The 21793-nt window shown below is 38.9% G+C and overlaps 1 protein-coding gene across 2 annotated transcripts; it reads left to right on the plus strand.

Moving 5' to 3' along the window:
* Positions 1-1852: 1852 nt before the first annotated feature.
* Positions 1853-20141, plus strand: LOC115451915 (protein toll). Of its 2 annotated transcripts, XM_037441095.1 has the most exons (8): positions 1853-2966; positions 8049-8994; positions 11183-11358; positions 11481-11629; positions 11708-11833; positions 15544-15912; positions 15993-17026; positions 19707-20141. In XM_037441095.1, the coding sequence occupies exons 1-7, from the start codon at positions 2807-2809 to the stop codon at positions 16989-16991; spliced, it is 2925 nt and encodes a 974-aa protein (XP_037296992.1). In that variant the 5' UTR covers positions 1853-2806; the 3' UTR covers positions 16992-17026; positions 19707-20141. The 2 variants fall into 2 exon arrangements, with proteins under 2 accessions (XP_037296992.1, XP_037296991.1); XM_037441094.1 differs by lacking the exon at positions 19707-20141 and having other exon boundaries at positions 15993-17558.
* Positions 20142-21793: the final 1652 nt, after the last annotated feature.

The following is a 21793-nucleotide window of genomic DNA, read 5'->3' on the forward strand; positions in this document are numbered from 1 at the left end:
ATTTATTTTGACTGGCATACTCACGTATATCCTATCCGTGGTGGCTTGCTTCTGTGCACGTGCGACAGTTTTGGGGGGTCGTAAATGTATAGAATTTGCCGGCCCTGTCCCCGTATGGAACTGCTTTGTGGCATATCTCCCTCGGACTCAGAGGCCTCCGTTCTTTCAGTCTACGGCAGCGCGATGATTCCGTCTGGATGTGCATCTCAGGGAGCGCATCATTTCTCACATGTATTATGATGCCGCGCATTCTCCATTCTGCGGCTGCAACAGCAGTAGTGCCGTTTTAGTCGTCTGTTACGAAGGCAGGAGATATCATGGCGGATTTTTTTGAATGGCTCCGTTCCCCAGAGCCGGGTTCTACAGGACTTACTTAATGATGGCATTGGTGTATTTTATTGATTTTGAAAACTTTGATATCATATTAAAAAAAAATTTAGCTTACAAAAGTAATGATGTACCTATTTGCGATTAATGATAATTTATACTTAAATAGGTACTATTCATAGGAACGTATAATATATTTTTTCGTATTTTGTATTAAAGAAGTGCGTGCATGGTGATACGGTGTGGGTGTGGTGGTGTGTCTGCAGGTGTGCTCGAGGCGAACGGGTGATGAGCCATATTAAGTACCCGGGAATTCAAATACATATTTTAAACACAATTGTATCGTATCTTTTCGACCCTAAATTAATGGTTATTCCAAATTTGATTTTATGTACTTACTTACCTTTTTGGTAAATAAATAATTTTAGGGTAAGTCAGGATTTTGGGTTTCTATGAAAGAACTGCCACTGCTTGCGTCTGAGCTATGATAATTATTATAATACCTATAAGTATTTGTCTAGATGGAGCTAATTTAGGGCGTAAGTGGTTACATTTGTAATAAGTTTAGTAATTAAGATTGTAGCATGTAATCCGATTATTTGATATTTTGATTACATTAATAAGGTGCGTTGGGGTTAAATCGGACGCTATTTCGACGTGTTAAACAGTCTTCTCGAATTATTTTTTTACAATAATTCTATAGGAGCTATAATAATGAATCATTAACTTAGCTATCTGTTATTAAATATACTAAATGGTATATATTTTTTCAATCCCTTATATATAACAGTTAATGTTTTATAGGGCTTTAAAAAAGTACTATACTTTTAGAAATGTGTGAGAAAGATAGGACCTTCACAGGTATAGTTCGGACTACTATCTAAAATCGTCTATGATACAGGGATTCTAAAATCCATAAAAAGAGCATATTCTGATCTAGATATTCATTTATAAACATTCAAAAAAAATTATAAATTTCGTAAGATATTTTTAGAAGCGAACTTTGTTTTTTTAATAGTTCTAGGCATACGATCATACCCCACATGAGTGACACTGTAGATATTTTTAAAAATATTCGAAGAAATAGTACATACACGTGTAAATAAATAACAAATAAACAAAATCGACCCTTCACCTAAAGTAAAAAAAATTACATAATTAATGAATTCAGACGTCTTCGTGTATAAATTTTGACAAAAACTTGCAATATTTTACAAGTGCTAGATCGAACGATTTTAATCCGTTCTTTAATGACAAATAATTGTATGGGTAAAGATCGGATCTCAGGGAATATACGTGTTTCGACAACTTTGAATAAACAAGTCACAAGATTTATTTGCTTTATGATACTATATAGCTACAAAATTAATTAAAAACAGTAAATACTCAATTAAAATTAGGCAAATTCTTGCATGGGGTTAATTCGGATCTGCCAGGGAACGACAAAATACCGATATTCTGTTTGTTAGCACCGTAAACATTATTTACTTGACGGAATCATTCATGTGAACTAGTGGAACGTAGGGAACAAGATGGAGTCGCAGGTAGTGTTGTCCGAATACAAAAATTATAATTAAATTACGAGTTATTTGATTTATACGATGTTACACCTCCTACGATCTTACCCCAATGCGTCTTACATACCATGGTTAAGTGGAAAACTACAAAAACACATATAAATATAAGTTTAAGAAGTATTTAAAAATGACTCTTTATGTGATTTGTAAATATAAATATGTTTTGTTGTTAATATTCAATACAAACAAACCCGTTTTTAAGTGAACATTATATCTAACCTCACAATTTTGCTTTAATAAAAATAAACAACTGACTCCTATATAAAAAAGAACATTATTATGGCCACGCCGCCCATCAGTAATAATCGTCCAGAAACCATATTTCATATAATTTTATTATTTATATAATAAAAATATACTTATACTTAAACAAATTATACGTGGGGAAAGTTTATATTTTTATTCACATCGTGGCTCTTGTTTCGGTTTTGTGGTGCCACCTATAGTTCGTGCGCGTTACCTTTACTTAATAATAATACACACATTCACAAGTGACAAGCCATAATCTGTGTAATGACGTGTGCGCCGAGCGCTGCAGACATAGTCATGAGTCAGTATTCAGTAACCAGCGCAAGCGAGCGCGGACCGGTCGCTGTGCCCCGCTATGTCTGTCCCGCCGCCTGGACCTCGCTCGCGACACTCACATTACTACTTTCTACACCAATCGTGATAATATTTGGAACGCAGTGAGACATAATGTACCCATTGTGTACAAGATACTCTCCGGTGATGTGCCTTTGGTAATAATTACCGGGTGGTGGCGTTTTGTGTTTTTCCCAGTTCTTTTCCTCATACGCGATCAGTGGCGCGGTGCGTTTCCTCCCGCAATTTAATAACAAGTTTTATCTTGAGTCGGAGAGCACCGACTTACGAATATATTGTGAACGTGGTGTGGCGTCGTGATGCACGCCCGATGCTGGTGGTGCGTGGTTCTGGCCCTGGCGCTGGTGCCTGTGCTGGCAAGGACCGACGCAGGCAAGCTGCGGCCCGAGTGCGCGCCCGCCGCACACTGCACTTACGAGGGCGAAGGTGCCTTGGGCGAGTTCTTCTACAAGGTGTCAGGTTAGGACCCGCTGCTGATGCGCCGCACTCGAGTCGGCGACTCGTTGATGAGCGCAATGCTCTGTTTGAACTATGAACTGTAGAGCGCTGCCCACTCCTACTGAATATTTAACTTTTTGATGCTAAGATTTAAACACTTAAGGCGCCACTGGAATGTTAAGTATATCTATTTAGCACGGCGGCGTTTCTTCATAATAGTCACCAAATGACAAGACAAGACGACTTACTAATTATAATTTACTAAATAAGTACAATTCCTAGTTGACTAGTTATCTTTTACGTTTGACACAAAAAAACTATGTAGGAACATAGTCCACTGCCACTCTTGGGCTTGACAACAGTGAAATAATTTTATAACACAGTTCTAATCGTGCACGCGTCGGTTAGGAGATGCGCAAGCGCAAAGTGTGCGTTTCGGACGTTGATTTGTAATATCCCAAATAAAACCACGGGCAATTAAGATAATATCTAATACATTCTCCTAACAAATAACAAAACAAAATAATCACACAAGCGCAATCGAAAGTCGGTTGTGACGAAAATGACGTCACAACTCACAGAACACGACATTAACGGTCGAGTTCGACTTTTCATAGTGATAAGTGAGGAGTATTTATTATTTACAACCGACTTCAAAAGAAGATTACTCAGTTCGTAGTATTTATAAATTAAATTTTATTTTGTTTCAGTATTCAATAAGCAGTGTCATACAATCTGTAATTTAACGGTTAAGCAAATATTTATATAAAATAGTTTTATAATTATCTTACACTTTATTTGCATATTGTTTACATTTTTATATTATATATTGTCAAGAACAGAAGAGATTTCATTAAAATAAAATAATGTTCCTGCAAAAACATTCAACAGGGTAGTTCGTTATAGACCAGACCTGAAATTTGTGCTCTAACAGTTTATAATTTGTAAAAAGCGCCATCTGTTGACGATAAGATTTACTATTTCTGAGTAGCGATTTAGTGTTGTGAAATTTGTTGATTTATGATGTAGACAAAGAGTTCTAAGTTTACATAGAGCGGACTTCATATTTTGTCTATATCGCGATTTGCACGTTTTTAATGCGAATATTAGCATATTTCCTGTTAATGTATTATTTTTATTCATATAGAATATGTGTTAGAAAATAATATAGGCATCGAATATTACTTTGACTGTCTCGGAGAGAGGTGGTCGTGCCGCGAACGCAATATAACTATGCCATAGAGACAACTTACATATAAGGCACTTTTATCTCAAGACGATTTTGACCCATCGTGACCTTAGAAAAAAAAAGGTCTTGTGGTGTAATAACAAACAAACTTTATAAATTATCAACGAATCTCATAAAAGTAAAAACACTACTTACTTACATACTGTCAATGCGCACGATTTGTTTAAAAATTTCGTCACATACTGTACCTACTCAATTGACGAGACAATGTAGTAAAAATTCACTGTTTACCAAAATTATAAAATAAAATGCATTCACAATAAAACTGAATGTGATTTAGAATATATTCTGTTGAGAGCACCGATTAAATAGTATCATTATTTTCACCCAGATATACTTATTTCAAACACTAGCCTGTTTAGAGAAAAATGTGCAACAACAACAAATACAACTTAATGACTATTCGTAAGGGAGCATCCTAAAACGACAACTGGTTTTGGATGCTGTTGTAAATACCTAATAGTTTCTTGAAGTCAGGCGTACATTTCGCGCCACTCGCCAGCTACTATGAAGTTGGTATTATCCACCATGACCTCACAAATTTACCTATTCTTGCCGATAAAAACTTTTCACACACTTTAAACCATCACAAATAACATTTCACTCATTTACTTTGTATTTAAATGTTTAAAATAACTAAAAACTAAATAAAGACAAATATTTATAAATGTATCATCAGCTCAATCAAAACAAATAATTGATTTTGCCAGTTCCGAAACTAAAATCCGAAAATGTGACAAAAACTTTTCGATACGTAAAATAATACCCCCTTATTCATAGACGCTATTTATCTAAGCTCCATCTTTGCTGTGATAACAAGTCAGTTTCTCAGTGCCGATTGCCGACAGCATAACAGCCTTCGCAGTGCGTAGACATAGGGCTGTTGTGATGGGCTAATATTGAGATACATCTTGAATCTAGTTGGCCTTCAGATAAAAAAGCTGAATAAACAGACTTGTTATCACAGCAATGCTCCGTGACCGTCCTTAGATGAATGACGTCTATGAATAAGTGGGAAATTACAATAATAATAATAATACCCCATTCGCATGGGAGAATAATGTTGTTATAATAATAATAATAATAAACGTTTATTATCAAAAGGTAAGTAATATTGACAGCATTATAATAATAATGCAATTATAATTAAAGTTATATAAAATCATCAGGTATTCATTATTATTTAAAAGATTAATAATTTAAATAAGGAATATTACGCAGAACAAATGCTGCTATTATAGAAGTAAGTTTAAAAACTTGGCAACCTCGAATTTTATACAATATCTATGGAAGCAAAAGCCTGAATTATGTTTCATTACTGATTGCTATAGAAACCTACTATAGCTATACACGTGTGGTAGAATTTTAGCCATATTCTATCCATGAGTGTGAGAGAGAAGGAAATATTGAGGCATAAAGCCTCGTAAAAACCAACGAGAGTGAGAGTGATGAATATATTTTGTTTGCGTGTTTGCTATTATGAACAAAATGCGTGTATACTGATACGGTGTGGGTGTGGTTGTGTTTGTTAAGGTGCTGTAGAGTGTTAGTAGGTGCTCTCGAGACGAACGGTGCAGTGCAGCGATACATAACGCCGGAATGCTTTATATTTTAAAGAAAATTGTATTGTGAAATTATGGTTATTGATCCATATTCGTTTTTGTGTATTTAGGTAAATAATTTTAGGGCAAACCAAGCGTTTGGGCTTCTATAAAAAAACTCCACTGGATACCAGCACCATACCTATTGCTAGTGACAGCCAGCAGTGTGGATGCACTGTCGTCTCGTGTCGTGAGCGGAGTGCCCGTCTCAGTATTCAAATAAAATAAAAATAAAAAATTGCCTTAAATTAACAATATCATACAGCAAATAAATTAGCGCGTTGACGAGTAGAATTATCTCAAATCGCAGTCAAATATGTACAGTAATGGTGAGCTTGAATCAGAACTTCTTTTTAATTCGTCATTCCTGCTAGCGCGAACTGGCTTCTTTGTTAACTTTATAGTTGTTCATTTATTTTATGTCGAAAATAAAATGGCTTTAGTTATACATTTTGACATTGCGTTATTAAATGAAACCACTTAGGTACTCGTCTTTGCCTTTACTAAAACTGTGCCAAAAATCATCCATGAATAACGGATGTTTTTACCACAGATCCCGGTTTTAATTTTCAGAATTTCTGATCATTTTTAGTTTAGTGCGATTATGGCGTTTTAGTAAGTATATTTTTGTATGACTGAACGTGTGATGTCGCTGCGACGAATTCTCTTAAAGTAGTATTAGTGGCATTAGGGCGCGTAATTTAAAATTAATTTTTATTGATAATTATTTTGTTCGAAACTTACACTTTTTTATAATCAACTTTATTTAAGTAACTAGCTTCCGCCCGCAGCTTCGCCCGCGTGGATTTCGGACTTCAAAAATGGAGGAGGTGCTCAATTTGTCGGGATGTTTTTTTAATGTATGGTGGTATGCAGGTGGTCCGATTGTCCGGTCAGGGTCTGATGATGGGATCCTGGTGAAATCGAAGGAAGCTTATAGCATGATTCAGTATTCACGCGTGATGGCTTATTATTAGCGTATTTCATGTATAACTTTGGTGTTTCTATACCGATTTCTATGATTCTTTTTTATGGAATATTTAATAATGTTAACTTTTTTTAATTAGGGATGACTGAGAGTGTTATAAACGTAAGAGTAGACAAATATAATGAGAAAGCTTCGAACTGCTAAGCTATCGGGAGTTACACGTGTTATTGTGAGTCAACCATAAAAGATAGACATATGCTGTCGTGGGATATTTTTTATATAATTTTAAGGAGAACATTTCCGTCATACATGATTTCTATGTAGCTTTAACCTTTAAGGTGCACACGCGTCGGAAGCTTAAAAAATGGAGTAACTTTTCCCGTTTTCCCAACATTTCCCTTCACTGCTCTGCTCCTATTAATTGTAGCGTGATGCGTATACTATAACCAGCTCAGGAGTATGAAAAATAATTGTACCAAGTTTCGTTAAAATCCGTCGAGTAGTTTTTGTTTCTATAACGGTTATACAGACAGACAAACATTTTACTAATTGCATTTTTGGCATCAGTATCTATCCCTAATCACCCCCTGATAGTTATTTTGGAAATATATTTCATGTACAGAATTGACCTCTCTACAGATTTATTATAAGTATAGATAATTAAATATTTAACTTATCATAAGTGCAATTATGTTCGCCTACGTGATGAATAGAGCATTTTATTTATTTTATTTTAGAACTTTGAATATTAATTACTTATCCCATTTAATGTTCACTTAATAAAATATTCATATAAAGCAGAAAAAATATAACAAGCAGAGTAGTCATCCGTAAGAAATATCACACACACACACACACACACACACACGAGAGAGAGAGAGAGAGAGAGACACAGAGAGGGACCTACCTTGGGTAATATCGCACTTCGTGATACCAAGGTCTCAGTACCCATATTATAACTAAGGTAATAAAATTAATATAAAACAGTTAAGAACTCTACAATTTCTGCCGAGTCAATGTGTGATACTAGATGGAAATCTCATACAACATATTAGGGAAGTTGTTTGAAGAATGTAAAACCTGAATACTATAATGCACACCTGGTGGTAGGAATTTAAAAACAAAAACACTTTTATTTTAATAAAGTTTTCTTGAGGCATTTTGAAATTTGAACCTAAACACCTTTCCTAAAATGTCTTATCAGCTTATATACGTTTGGCGCCACGTGTTTTGTTTCCCTGTCTATCGTAACGCAGGATATGCCTCAATTTTTTTTTGTTCTCACCACGAATCCGTGACTAACACGCCATCGTCTCAATTTACAGGTGATCCGGTGATCATTAACTTCCGCGATGGAGCACACTTTCAATTAGCATGCAAGTTCACGAAGATGGATTACCTGCAGCTGCCACGGTTCCCGATAGTTGTGCGAGTGGATAGCGTGACTTTCTCGAAATGTATTCCACCAAACAGCGGCTCCTTCGCTGCCGCAGCTGCAGCTCTCAACGTGACGGATTTTTCGCGGCTCACAATCGATACATTGCCGACAAATGCGGTAATAACGCACGAGCACCTTGCCGGCTTGCAACGACTGACGAAACTCGTAATATTAGGCAAGAACAATGCGAGCCTCGCCCCGGGCGCCCTGGCCGCACTCTCCGTAGCGCCCGCGCTTCACACCCTGCACCTGAACTCGGTGCACACACCTGCCGCCGACCTGCTACGTCTGCCGCAGTCATTACAAAAGCTCTTACTGTGGGATGTGGACGCTGTCAGTGGGTATTTTCAATGGTTACCAAATCTGACCTCGTTGGATGTAAGCGAAAAGTATCCGATCGCCCTGGACGTGAGCAACAACACCGCGCTAAAAACGTTATCTGTGATAGCACCGGATACTGTGATTTCTGAAAACGCACTACCGCCGACACTTACTAAACTCATACTGCTCAATTGGAATGACACGAAGCCGAAGCCGAAGACGCGTTGTGCGCAACTCGAGGTCCTGATGCTGACCGGCACCGACAATGAAAGATATCCGGTGTCTCTGCCGGACGAGTGGTTGTCCAGCTGCATCAGGCTGAGGGAGCTGTACGTGAATCATGTGCCGATTCGCGACGTGCTGCCGGCGCGGCTGCTGGCGAATGCGACTGCGCTGCGGAATATTTCAATGCATCACTGCGGCGTGACCGCGCTGCCGCAGACACTGTTCGACGACACGCCGAACCTTGTCACGCTCGACCTGTCCTATAACAACATCGCATCGTTGCCCAGGTGAAAATTTGCAATATATATTACTCTAGGAAATATATTTAGGACATTTACGACTTCAGAAATATATTTTTATAAAATAAAATCTATTATCCGCTACAAATATTTTTTTTTACAACACAGACAATTTTCAATGTAAATGCACTTTACTCTAACACAAAAACTGAAGAAAAGCTAATTACTACACAAATATCGTAGTTACACGGAATAAGAACTTAACGAAAAATAAAAAGTTTATCGACGAAATAAAAATCAGTGTATACATAATTATGTTTTTCGTTTTTTATTATGCCGTGCAGGCAAAGGGACTTCACTACTGATGGTGTTCAGTGCAGTGATGTCCACGAAAATAGTGAATAGCAGGGCACGTTGTATACCCTGATGGTCCGCAAAGCAATGCAGGGTGAAATACTTCCGCACTAGGGCATGCAATTATCGGAATATTCCGATAATCGATAAAAAAAAATATTGATTTTATTTTCCGATAAAAACCGATAAATATCGGTTTTTTAATATAAAATAAAAATCTTGTTTTTTTTTTCATTTTACTATGGGCAAACGTGTAATTCTTATTATATACTGCTGAAAGCAATCGGCCGAACAATATTTAAAGTAGAATCAAACTTTCTGCTTAAGGTTTTAATTATAGCTGGCCACTAAATAATGTAGATTTTTATAAAGTTAAAAACCAAAGGAAGATAAACACCTTTTTATTTTTTATTCTGGCACGGCAAAATGCCTGCACTGCAGGTGATGGTAAGCGTGATGGCAAGAGAACGCTACGGCGGAAAGACTCAGGATTATACGAAGAAGGGAACCCGCGCCCACCCAAACTATTCCAAAGTCTGATGGTGCGGCAAAGAAAAGAATTGGCGTACCTATGCGTTCGGAGCGTGATGATTTTAACTATCAAGCTGTGGTTTCACATGCCAGCGCGCGTGGTTCTGCTGGGGAAGTACTAAAGATACAAAGATACACTTGGTAGAACACGCTTAGAAAAGCGACATCTCACCACAACTGCAGCGAGTTTAAAGTTTCTCGTCATGTCTGTATCATCTTGCGGATGGTCTGCTGCTGCAATCTATCCTAGGCATCGACCGAGTATTGGACGTAACTGTCCCTGAGGGGCGAGCAGTATTCGATAACCGCGAATTCTCGAGCGAGTCAATGGGCTGAGTGTGAGAGACCGAAGCATGCCTGTTCAGGATTCCAACATTAAGTGACGTGGCATATATTAGGCCTTCGATGTGATTACTTGGATTCTGATCACAGCGAATATACACAGCGGATACGCAGGTGAGTGTGCAATAAGAGTGAAATACCCTGAAGATTGGTAAGAAAAGAAAACGGAAAGGTTTTCCACGTGATCGCACACACCTGCATTTTCTTGTCTTTGAACACAACTAGGTTCTTGGAATCCCATATAGAAGTGAGGCCAAAGTCCAGTTGACCCCAATGACAATTCTCGCGCCTTCTCACAAGGAACCAGGGGACTCATAACAGTATCGCCCATGAACCGTGCTGTCTTCTGCATAACAATTAATGTTGCCAAGCGATAACATATCATTATTTCAGAATAAATAAGGTAGGCGACAACAACGAAACCCTGTGGAACTTGGGCATTTACCGTCATGAGCTTCGAAGCGTGCCCATCAAAAAGAAAATCTTCTTCCCCTAATTGTTTTGAGCAGTATATATAACATACTGAAAAAAATATAGAACTTTTTAAAATCATCTTGACTATTGACTATATTGACTCTGTAAAGTAATTCTACAGTACTATTAACGATTTACATCAAAGTAAAAAATTGACAAGTATGAGTCCTGAATACAAATATGTAAAAACGGCATATTCGAGTGTATTCGTTACTCATAATTAAAAGTTACTTTTATAAGCCATGTTATTCGGCGAATTTGTTTGCAATTGGTGTAAAAAAGGCATCAGAGGAATTTTTTTGAAAATCGATATTTATCGTTCCTCTTAAATGGCCCGATAACCGATAAATTATCGATTATCGATTATCGGATTGCATGTCCTGTTCCGCACGATGTTCATAATACAGCCTTGCGACATATAAGAATAAATAAAAATTGTTAACATTAATTGTAAATGTGATAGCCTGGCACATCATGATTTTCACTGAAAGGAACTGTAACATCTAATAAAGCAACCGTATGCCCATTTGTATAGCGGACTGTTTCTGCATGTCAAGTCGCTGATCTCACTGAACCTGTCGCACAACCTGCTAACGCAGGAGGTGGCGGGGTCGCTGTCTGCCGTCTACTCGCTGCAGACTCTGCGCCTCAATAACAACCCTGGAATCGGCGACCTTTGCAGTGGCGGCAGGGACTTCATCACGGTGTCAGGTACATCACCCATCGAGGACCTGATTTTAAAGACCTCACATCGTAACGACAGACTTTAAAACATATAAGTATATTTTATATAACATCGATTTTTTAAAGTCTCGACGTCATTATACTTACAGCAGGTACCTCGGCACTGAGTACATTGACGGCGCTGCGCGATCTATATTTGAGCCACACGAACGTGTCGCATGTGTGCTCCGACTGGCGCGAGAAGCTACAGAACCTCATGTGGCTAGACTTGAAAGATACCGCGATCACCATCCTCACTGTGCGTATAATCATTCTACATATTGCCTACTGTCTGTTATACTGGTAATAAATGCCTAATGTCAGCCATTGTCCACAGTACGATGATATGAAGTTCCAGCGTGTGGTGGACGGCGCCAAGGTGAGGCTAGGCGGCGGTGGCGCGTACGAGTTGCGGTATCAGCGCGAGGACCTTCGAAAAGTAAATGCAAAGAGCGCCACTAAGGTGAGTGGAGTGGCCGCTGTGACACTACTGCATTAGCAAATATAATACGTGATAGTAAAATGTTCACCGTTGAACTTGAGATAGTCGCTATGTATTATATAACTTAACATTATGTTTTTTTTTGACCGTGCAAATGTAATTTAATATTTAATGATACGTAATACTCGTAAGATCTTTGGCATAAAAAAAAACTACGCAAAACAAAAAGTTCTAAGATCATAATATACTAGCTTTTGCCCGCGACTCCGCCCGTGTGACAAAGTTTTTCCGGGCAAAAGCTTTTTGTTATAAACGTCACACTATATATTTTCCCGGGATAGAAAGTTGTCAGTGTTCTACCCAGGGTCTTAAACTATTTTCATATCGAATTTCATCTAAATCCATTGGGCAGTTTTTGAGTTTAATGCGTCAGACAGGCGGACTGACACAGCGGGAGACTTTGTTTTATAATACATATATGTCGGCTTACACGGTGTATTTTCGTCATGATCCTCCTCAGCTAGTTACAGCTAAGAATCGTGGGCGTATACGGGGATATGTCGGATCAAAATAACAACAAAGTCAAGATTTTGTGGTTACAGTTTTATAACCAGAAAAATTATAATTCGTCATTCTATCCCGCAAACTTACAACGGAACACGAGACAGTCCCCACACACCCACAGCACTATTCTCAGATGATATTCTCCGCACACTTGATCACAGCCAACTGCGGCCAGCTAGTCAACTACAGCCAATTACACACAACTGAACTGCTAGCGCGCCACCGCTTATATTATGTCGGCTGACATCCCCACTTCACTGTGTTGTGTAGATTCTGTCAAACGCCGACAGGTGGCGTTGCATTCCGTTTTACAAATCAATTCGATGATTCTGTTAAAAGCCGATAGTTGGCACTCTGCTTAAAATCAACTCGATGGTCGACATATATATATTTATATTTTTAGAACGTTTTAAGAGGAACAATTCTGTCATACATATTTCTTTCGTAACTTAAACCGTTTACTCAACGCGCGCAACGGAAGCTCTCGAGAGCAATAAATTTTCCCCGTTTTTGCAACATTTTTTATTGATGCTCCGCTCCTATTAGTTATATCGTGATGTTATACACCCTTTAGACTTCCCCGATACATGAGCTTTCTAACACTAAAACAATTTTTCAATTTGAACTTATAATTTCTGGCATTAGCACGTTCAAATAAACAAACAAAATCTTTAGCTATATATAATAGTATAAATTTAGAGCGATTTGGGAATACAATAAAATTGAGCTCGTGCGTCGGTAACTTTATCTGCCGTAAAATAGTAATAATTAAATAGTAATGATTTTCTTATGTTTACGCGAATATTAGACATTGAATTAAACTATTTTTCCGATTTTATCGCGGTTTTAATATTTTACTTTTTCTCCCGACGTTTCGAATACTTTGCAGCCTTCGTGGTCACGGGGGGGACTGAGGACTTCTGATAACTTTGCGGATGACCTGTTGGTCATCCGCAAAGTCAAAGTTACAATATCTACCTACATTTTACAATTATACAACCTTTTTAAATTTTAGCTGTTGGTGGTCCGATCTACGCAGAATGAGCTCACAGTGTCTTGAAATCTGGCAGCCGGTCTTTTGGGTTCCGATTTAATTAAATGTAGAACTGGATCCCAGGCTTGTGCAAGCTTCCAACCATCTTCCCTATTGAAATTAGGATGTTTTAATTTCAATAGCCTCGCGAATCATCCTGGGCAGGAATCGGTGTGGCTTTGGCTTCCGTCGCAGAGGTTGCGACTGCAGACTTCGTCGAGCGTGGCGGGCTTTTTGTTTGCCCGATATAGGCCTCAGTTGCAATCTATTTTGTACTCCCGGTTCTTGTGGTATATGACACTTGACAGGTGGTAAAGCTTCTTAGGCGGCTTTTATGGAAGCACGCTTCACGATTTTTAGTAGCCAATCTTGTCGGTGACCCCTCTTACATATTATGGTAATACAACCGGAACACGTTCAACTGTGGCTGGCTAACTGTTTTGGACGGTGCTGAGATTCAGCCGCCGTCACAGAAACCGAGTGAAACCAGCCACAGTTAAACGTGTTCTGGTTGTATTACCATATGTAAGAGGAGTCACCGACAAGATAGTTACATCCTGAAGCGTGCTTCCATAAAAACTTATTTTAAGCCGCCTAAGAAGATTAGTCAATTTTTACCACCTGTCAAGTGTCATATACCCTCACAAGAACCGGGAGTATACAAAATAGATTGCAACTGTGGCCTCTTATATCGGGCAAACAAAAAGAAATATAGGGACCCGCGTAAAAGAACATATAGCTGACGTGAAACACCGACGCTCGACGAAGTCTGCAGTCGCTGAACACTCTGAAGGAGGCGCCAATCATTATCTGCGACTAGACAAGCCACAAATCCTCGCCAAAGAACACCGATTCCTGCCCAGGATGATTCGCGAGGCTATTGAAATTAAAACATCCTAATTTCAATAGGGAAGATGGTTGGAAGCTTGCACAAGCCTGGGATCCAGTTCTACATTTAATTAAATCGGAACCCAAAAGACCGGCTGCCAGACTTCAAGACACTGTGAGCTCATTCTGCGTAGATCGGACCACCAACAGCTAAAATTTAAAAAGTTGTATAATTGTAAAATGTAGCTAGATATTGTAACTTTGACTTTGCGTATGACCTGTTGGTCTTCCTCAAAGTCATCAGAAGTCCTCAGTCCCCCCCTGGACGATGAAGGCTGCAGTCATCGAAACGTCGGGAGAAAAAATAAAATATGAAAACCGTGATAAAATCCGAAAAATAGTTTAATTTTAATTAAATAAAATTTAAAATAAAATAGTATAATTTTGTAATTACTCTAATAATAACAAAGATTATATTGTAGGGGTTTTGTCAAAATAAAAGGGACCTTCTAAAGAACTAAATTTAACTATCGACATCGTACAAAAAAACGGGATAGGTACATAAACGCGCGAGATAGCGCGAGGCGGACTGCAGAGCGTTGGGCGGCGCGCGAGCACTCGGCAACGGTCGTATACGCCTGTTCAAGGCGGTATCGTTTTGGGCTAATTCACGGCGCTGTACCCATACAGCGCGATGTCTATTATCTTTTTTTTATGAGTTTTTTGTGTCGGTTGCAGTTTTTTGGCGAAGCTTCAAATGCGGGCACTACGCACGACACCAGGACCCCCAGTCTTTCTCAGCCGGATTGGTGTACGGCGAACTATTAAGGTTACCGCGCCGATTTTTCGACCATACTTCGGCGGGTACCACGGATACGTCCGAATTTATTGCCCGCATTAGAAACTTCGCCGAAAAACAGCAACCGACACCAACAACTCTTCACGGTAAGCTGAAAACTTATGGTTACGTTCCTCTACGAAAGGAAAGATTTCCAGTCAGGCACATGTTGCGCCTGACCGGCCGCGGCCCCTCCGACAGTTCCTATTCGGAGGTGGTATGTATGCTGCGTGTCGCGCAAATTGTGCTATCGCAGTCCAGTATCGTCTATCGCCATCTAGTGTGATTGCTGTGCGATATCACTACGGGTGTGTCAATACATCAATCGTCTTTCAGTTCCGGCGATGTTGACGAGATGGCGATGTATGTACTGATTGTACCGCCACAATATGCTACAATATTAAATTTATAAACACAAGTCCAACATCCCTTTACTTTAACCTACGGAATTTTTACTTTTAATTTCAGACTTCCATTACTTTAGACGGCTCGTTGGTATGCGACTGCAACACATACTGGGCAGCACTGGCATTCAGCATGAATCCCTCGCATGCAAATTATGAACCGCAATGTGATGGTAAACCTCTCGCTAGTGTGGATCTCGACAGGCTCACTTGCGATGACACGAGCGAGGAGTGTGCCGCGCTGCCAGCCAACTGTACGTGTCGCAAGCGCGACGATATCGAGCACGGCTCGGTCGTCATCGTGCGGTGCGTCGGACTCACAGAGTTCCCGCGCCTGCCGCGCCAGCCGGACGCCACTCACAAGTGGCGTCTGCACCTCGCCAACAACAACATATCGCACATCGACGCGGCTGACATCTTGGAGAACATCGTGGTGAGTGCTTTATTCTCTCCTGTTTTCGTTGTGTAATCTGTGTGCGTCAAACTCATTTCATATATTGTATTTCACTCCAGGAACTCGACCTACGGAACAATTTCATCAGGAGAGTGGATGGCGCGACAGCGACGAATCTGACGTCCGTCCTGCAGCTGCAGCTCGCCGGAAACCCTCTCGAATGCGGCTGCGAGGCGTACACGATGCTGAGGGCGTTGCTCGAAGCCAAGTCATTGGTCGACAAAAAAGACGTTAGATGCAACGGCACTGGCCAAACATTGACCGCAGTGACGCCGACGCCGTGTCCGGTGCAAGGAACTATGTCGGTGCACCAGTTGGTACTCCCGCTGGTACTTCCGCTGGTGGTGTTGCTGGCCATCGTGATACTTGCGTACGGTTTCATCACCCGACCCGCAACACGTTTATGGATCAAGTTGTTACTTATGCGGCTCGGCTGGATGCCACGACGATTTGAGCCGGCGGATGAAGACCGCCTGTACGACGCATTCGTGTCATTTGCACACGAGGACGAGGAGCTCGTGGTAGAGCAACTAGCGGCGCGGCTCGAGAGCGGCCCGCAGCCATACCGGCTGTGTCTGCACTACCGCGACTGGGCGCCGGGCGAGTGGATCCCGGCGCAGATAGCGGCGTCGGTGCGCGCGTCGCGGCGGACCGTGGCGATCGTGTCGACGCACTACCTGCAATCGGACTGGGCGCGCGCTGAGTTCCGGGAAGCGACCGCGGCCTCGCTGCGGGACGGCACACCGCGGCTCGTCGTTGTGCTACTGGACGACCCCGACCGGCTGATGCTCGAGGCCGACGCCGAGCTAAGCGCCTACGTGCGCCACAAGGTGTACGTGCGGTGGGGTGACCCCTGGTTTTGGGAGAAGATGAAGCAAGCGTTGCCACTACCGCGAGGACGCCATCAAAAGAAGGCCCTCTCGTCCACCGCGCCTGTCCCAGACATCTCGCTCACGCAGGCGAGCCGGGAGACTGTCCCCGCTCCGGCCCCCGTGCCGGCGTCTCACTCAAAAGACTTCGACAAGCCACTGCCGCACGTGACTCCGTGCTCTGCTTGAATTGTTTTTGCGTGACGCGTGATCCGCGGTGAAAGGTGCCGTATATGCCACTGCCAAGTGTCCATTAGTACTCGGTATAATCATCATTTTTCAGAATACATTAAATCCACCTCGCCGACATCTAGTCACGGTATTCAATCGATGTGCTTTTCGTGCAATTTTTTTAAATATAATGCGTTTGTCGTCTTTAAGACCGCAAGGGTGTTATAATAATATAGATTATTGGCGTTATCCTCAACATATTCAATTAACGTTAGTATAGTCCTAGCGGTGCAATTATATTTAAAATTAATGCCGACATAATGCAAATAGATGCAAATAATAAATATGTAATCATTATTTGTAATAGGTAAGCGTTCAGGTACGATTAGCGACTGACGCGTGTTCCGTATAATTTTAATATTGAACTAAAAAACAGAAACACTCGATGTAGTACGTTATTTAAAGTAGCGAGTTTTATCCACAAAGGTAATATTCATATTATACAATAGGCTCAGGTCCGGATCTACCTAAGGGCTGCTTGGGCTGCAGCCCAGGGCCCCGAGGTTACAAGGGGCCCCAGACCCCGGTAAAACAATAGGCGTTAATTTGAATTTAAAAAATGGTTGTCTGTAAAGTCGGTTTACGGACGATATCTGTACGTAATAATGTCATAAAAAAACATTGATGAAAAATTGTATACTTCTATGAATTGAGTTAAGGGGGTAAATACGTTTAAAAGGATGTTTTCATGCTGATTTTCATTAATTTTTTAAGGTATAAAAAATGAATTTTATTTATTGAAACTATTAGGTTATTTTATACATATATTCATGAGTTTTTTTCATATTTTACAAAAATATAACTTAGAAAGTAGCGGAGATATCAGCTGGTACACATCGTAGGTTGTCATCCGACTTAGCACTTGGTGTACACGATGGAAGCCACAATTTTTATCCGAAATCAATGGCACAGAAAAATTACTTTCTTTTATATGTGTGTCTTCTATATAAACCTCAATTAAGAAAAAAAAAAAAATAAAAATTTGCATTTTTCAGAGGACTATTAAAATAAGTCACGTTTTTTTACCATTTTTTCATATATTGTTTACTATAAAAAAAGTAGTTAAAATAAAAATATCGCTTATGATTGAGGTTCATTATATGAACCGAAATAGTGATATATATATATATATATATATATATATATATATATATATATAAGAAGTTCTTATATACATATATATCACTATTTCGGTTTCTCTCTCACCCAAAGGTTGCCTGGAAGAGATTGCTACCACAGCAATAAGGTCGCCTTTTGTACAACTAATACTTGCGTAGATTTAAGTAATATTTATGTTTTTGTGCAATAAAGAATATATAATAATAATATATTATTCTAGAAACAGATTTTTGACATGGCTATTAGTTGAGTACTTAGATAGGCCCCTAAGTAGTTTCAGCCCAGGGCCCCACAAATTCTAGATCCGCCCCTGAATAGGCTAGTTAATAAGTCTTTTTGTTTAAAGTAAGTCTTAAATTATGAATTATAATTATTTGATTAAAACAAAAAATTATGACTATATTTTTGGGACCTACAAAACCACAAAACTTTATTTTAAAGTTTACGTATCATAAACAAGCGAAAACGCTGTAAGCTATATTAGTTTATAAATATTTATAATCAGGTGCGCTGTAGCGTCATACAACTTATAAACAAGCTCTGCCGTTAATGAACATTTATCATTGTAATGTAAGTAAAGTAAAGCTAGGGTAGGAAATATTATGGCCTCTTATGAAAGTGGAATTGTGAGTAAAAGCAACCTTTTTTAGCGCTTGTAAAATTTTATAATACTGTTTTAAAAATGTTCAGGTGATGGATTGTAGGCATATTTTTTTATGTAGTAGAAGAAAAAGGCATATAAGTATACATATATATTATATATGTACGATGATCTCCAATTAAAAAGAAAAATTACGTTTTATATATTACCACTAAGTTATTTTTATTTATCGCAACTGAATGCGAGCTCGAGTATGCTTAATGTTAAGCGATACAACTGGCCTTAAACATCAGCAACACTACTGAATCTTTAATTAAATAAGGCACTCAACTACGCTGGTCACCCTGAAATATAAGTATTTTATGTCACAACTTCCGAGACAGAGGTGACACATAAATTAGAAATATTTTAGTTAATATATTATCATGAAAATAAGTAATAAACGTTACATTAGCGATCCAACAAAACTTGCGTGATGTCACATTTCGAAAAATGTCATTAAGATAGCATAGTGTTGTTTTTTAATTAATTTAGATATATAATTAAAACCAATGTATAGAAGCGGTATTAACCGAGATGAATAAAATTGATGTTTCGTAACTTTTATTTGAGTTTGGTATCTATATTTAACAATTTATCTGAGGTAAAAACGTCAATAATCTATGAGTGACATAATACCTATTACGAAGTTAGTTCACAAATTATATGACGTCACATCATGATCGATAGCGTTCTTAGCGTTCCAATAAATAAAATATTATAATCATTTTCTTTTCTTCCGATGGAATTATGCAGCCATCCTGCACTTTTATTAATTGAAATTATTATGTTGTAATTTCGTAAGTCATGTAGTAGCTGAAATACATATTTTTACAACGTTAAAGTTATGAGTCAAGTAGCCGATTTAATGTGATCGCCTCCTAGAACTAAACTTGGACATATTTGTATTTTAGGGGCTGTGAGTTGTGAACTAGTTGGATCTAAATCCTCAGCCAAACAAAACGTTATGGGACTAAGTTTATTTAACGACCTGCTCGGTCTGGGTCCCTTAGAGAATCTTGACGTCAACCAACATGAACTTGGCCGCGCCGCCACACATAAGAAGTAGAACAAGAGGATCGTGACAAAACCATGAAATTACTATCAACAAAAGCAGAGCAAAAATTTTGAAAAAAAATTGTTGATTTTTTCTGTTCTTTTTTTTATTTTGTTTTCGAGTCAAGAATTAAACCGACTCAAAAAAGATAAAATACAAAACAATTTTTATGTGTCCGACCGCACTTCATATTATGTGCGTGCGTCTAGACTGTTGACGTGGAGTATTTAAATACTATTATCATTTATTATGACAAGATAATTAAAGATTAAATTAAGTATTTTTACATCTAGGTTGTTTTTTTTTTTATTTATTATCCGCCGTATAACGAAGTGTCTACGAAACATTTCAACGGAAATGGTAAAATAAAATCCATCGTAAACAAAAATCTTGACCGCCAAAAACAACAGTAAGTATAGTTAGTTATAAACCGCACCTCACGATCACATTTGTCATCGAAAACTACTTGGTAATAATAGTGATGGGCGTAGATTGGGCTTTGATGTTGACAATTAACTCAGATATATTTACATAACTGGAATAAAAAAACCCTTATGGTACTACTAACTCTGCGGTTTCCTATACTTAATGAAAAGGAGTAAGGGTACCAAAGAAATTAGGATCGGGATTTAGGATAGTTATAGACCGGACATCAGAGGCAACTTTGTGTTCCAAAAGCTATGTCGTTACCACTCTGTGTAACCTTTTGGAAAGCTGGAAGAGCATAATTTAAAGACAAAGGGCTAGTAAAATGAGGTTTTCGGAATTTTTCCTTTATAATATGTGCTATAAAATACAGCTTCATGCCAAATTTCAAGATTCTAGGTCGACTGGAAGTACCCTTTAGGATTTGATTCCCTTGCGAGTAGTTGCGAGTTAGAAAATATGTGGCTTAAATTGCTGTATCTTTTAATTGCGTTGACATAGAAGTTTGATTTTATTACAGCTTAATGGCATTATAGTCCTGAGTATTTGATATGAATTTAATCTATACTATTATATAAAGCTGAAGAGTTTGTTTGTTTGCTTGTTTGTTTGAACGCGCTAATCTCAGGAACTACCGGTCCAAACTGAAAAATTCTTTTTGCGTTGGATAGCCTTTTGTTCGTGGAGTGCTATAGGCTATATATTATCACGCTATACCCAATAGGAGCGGAGCAGTAATGGCTAATCTCAGGAACTACCGGTCCAAACTGAAAAATTATTTTTGCGTTGGATAGCCCTTTGTTTGTGGAGTGCTATAGGCTATATATCATCACGCTAAACCCAATAGGAGCGGAGCAGTAATGGCTAATCTCAGGAACTACCGGTCCAAACTGAAAAATACTTTTGCGTTGGATAGCCCTTTGTTCGTGGAGTGCTATAGGCTATATATCATCACGCTATACCTAATAGGAGCGGAGCAGTAATGGCTAATCTCAGGAACTACCGATTCGAACTGAAAAATTCTTTTTGTGTTGAATAGTCCTTTAATTGTGGAGTGCTCAAAGTTATATATCATCACGCTATGACCAATAGGAGCGGAGCAGTAATGAAACATGTTGCAAAAACAGGGAAAATTATTAGTTTTGAGAGCTTCCGTTGCGTGCGCTGCGTAAACGGTTAAAGTTATGCAACAATGATGGATGACGGGATTGTTAGTCTTAAAAGTTCTAAAAATATATTATAAAACAAAGTCCTCCGCTACATCTGTCTGCCTAAACGTGTTAAACTCAAAAACTACCCAACGTATTAAGATGAAATTTGGTATGGAGACAGTTTGAGACCCTGGGAAGAACATAGGCTCCCGGGAAAATTTATAGCGTGACTTTTATAACGGAAAACTTTAGCCTGAAAACTGTATAACGCGGGGTGAGCCGCGGGCAAAAGCTAGTAATAATAATACCCGGTCTATAAGCCGAGATTCAGTCATGATACAAAAAAAATAATAATATATTTCCAAAA

The sequence above is a fragment of the Manduca sexta genome, chromosome 21, assembly GCF_014839805.1.
Source record: "Manduca sexta isolate Smith_Timp_Sample1 chromosome 21, JHU_Msex_v1.0, whole genome shotgun sequence".
Taxonomy (NCBI): domain Eukaryota; kingdom Metazoa; phylum Arthropoda; class Insecta; order Lepidoptera; family Sphingidae; genus Manduca; species Manduca sexta.

Coding starts and splice junctions, on each gene's coding strand:
- LOC115451915 (XM_037441095.1), top strand. CDS start 2,807: ATGCACGCCCGATGCTGGTGGTGCGTGGTTCTGGCCCTGGCGCTGGTG. Junction 11,630..11,707: donor CCGCGATCACCATCCTCACT/GTGCGTATAATC, acceptor CATTGTCCACAG/TACGATGATATGAAGTTCCA. Junction 15,913..15,992: donor ACATCTTGGAGAACATCGTG/GTGAGTGCTTTA, acceptor ATTTCACTCCAG/GAACTCGACCTACGGAACAA.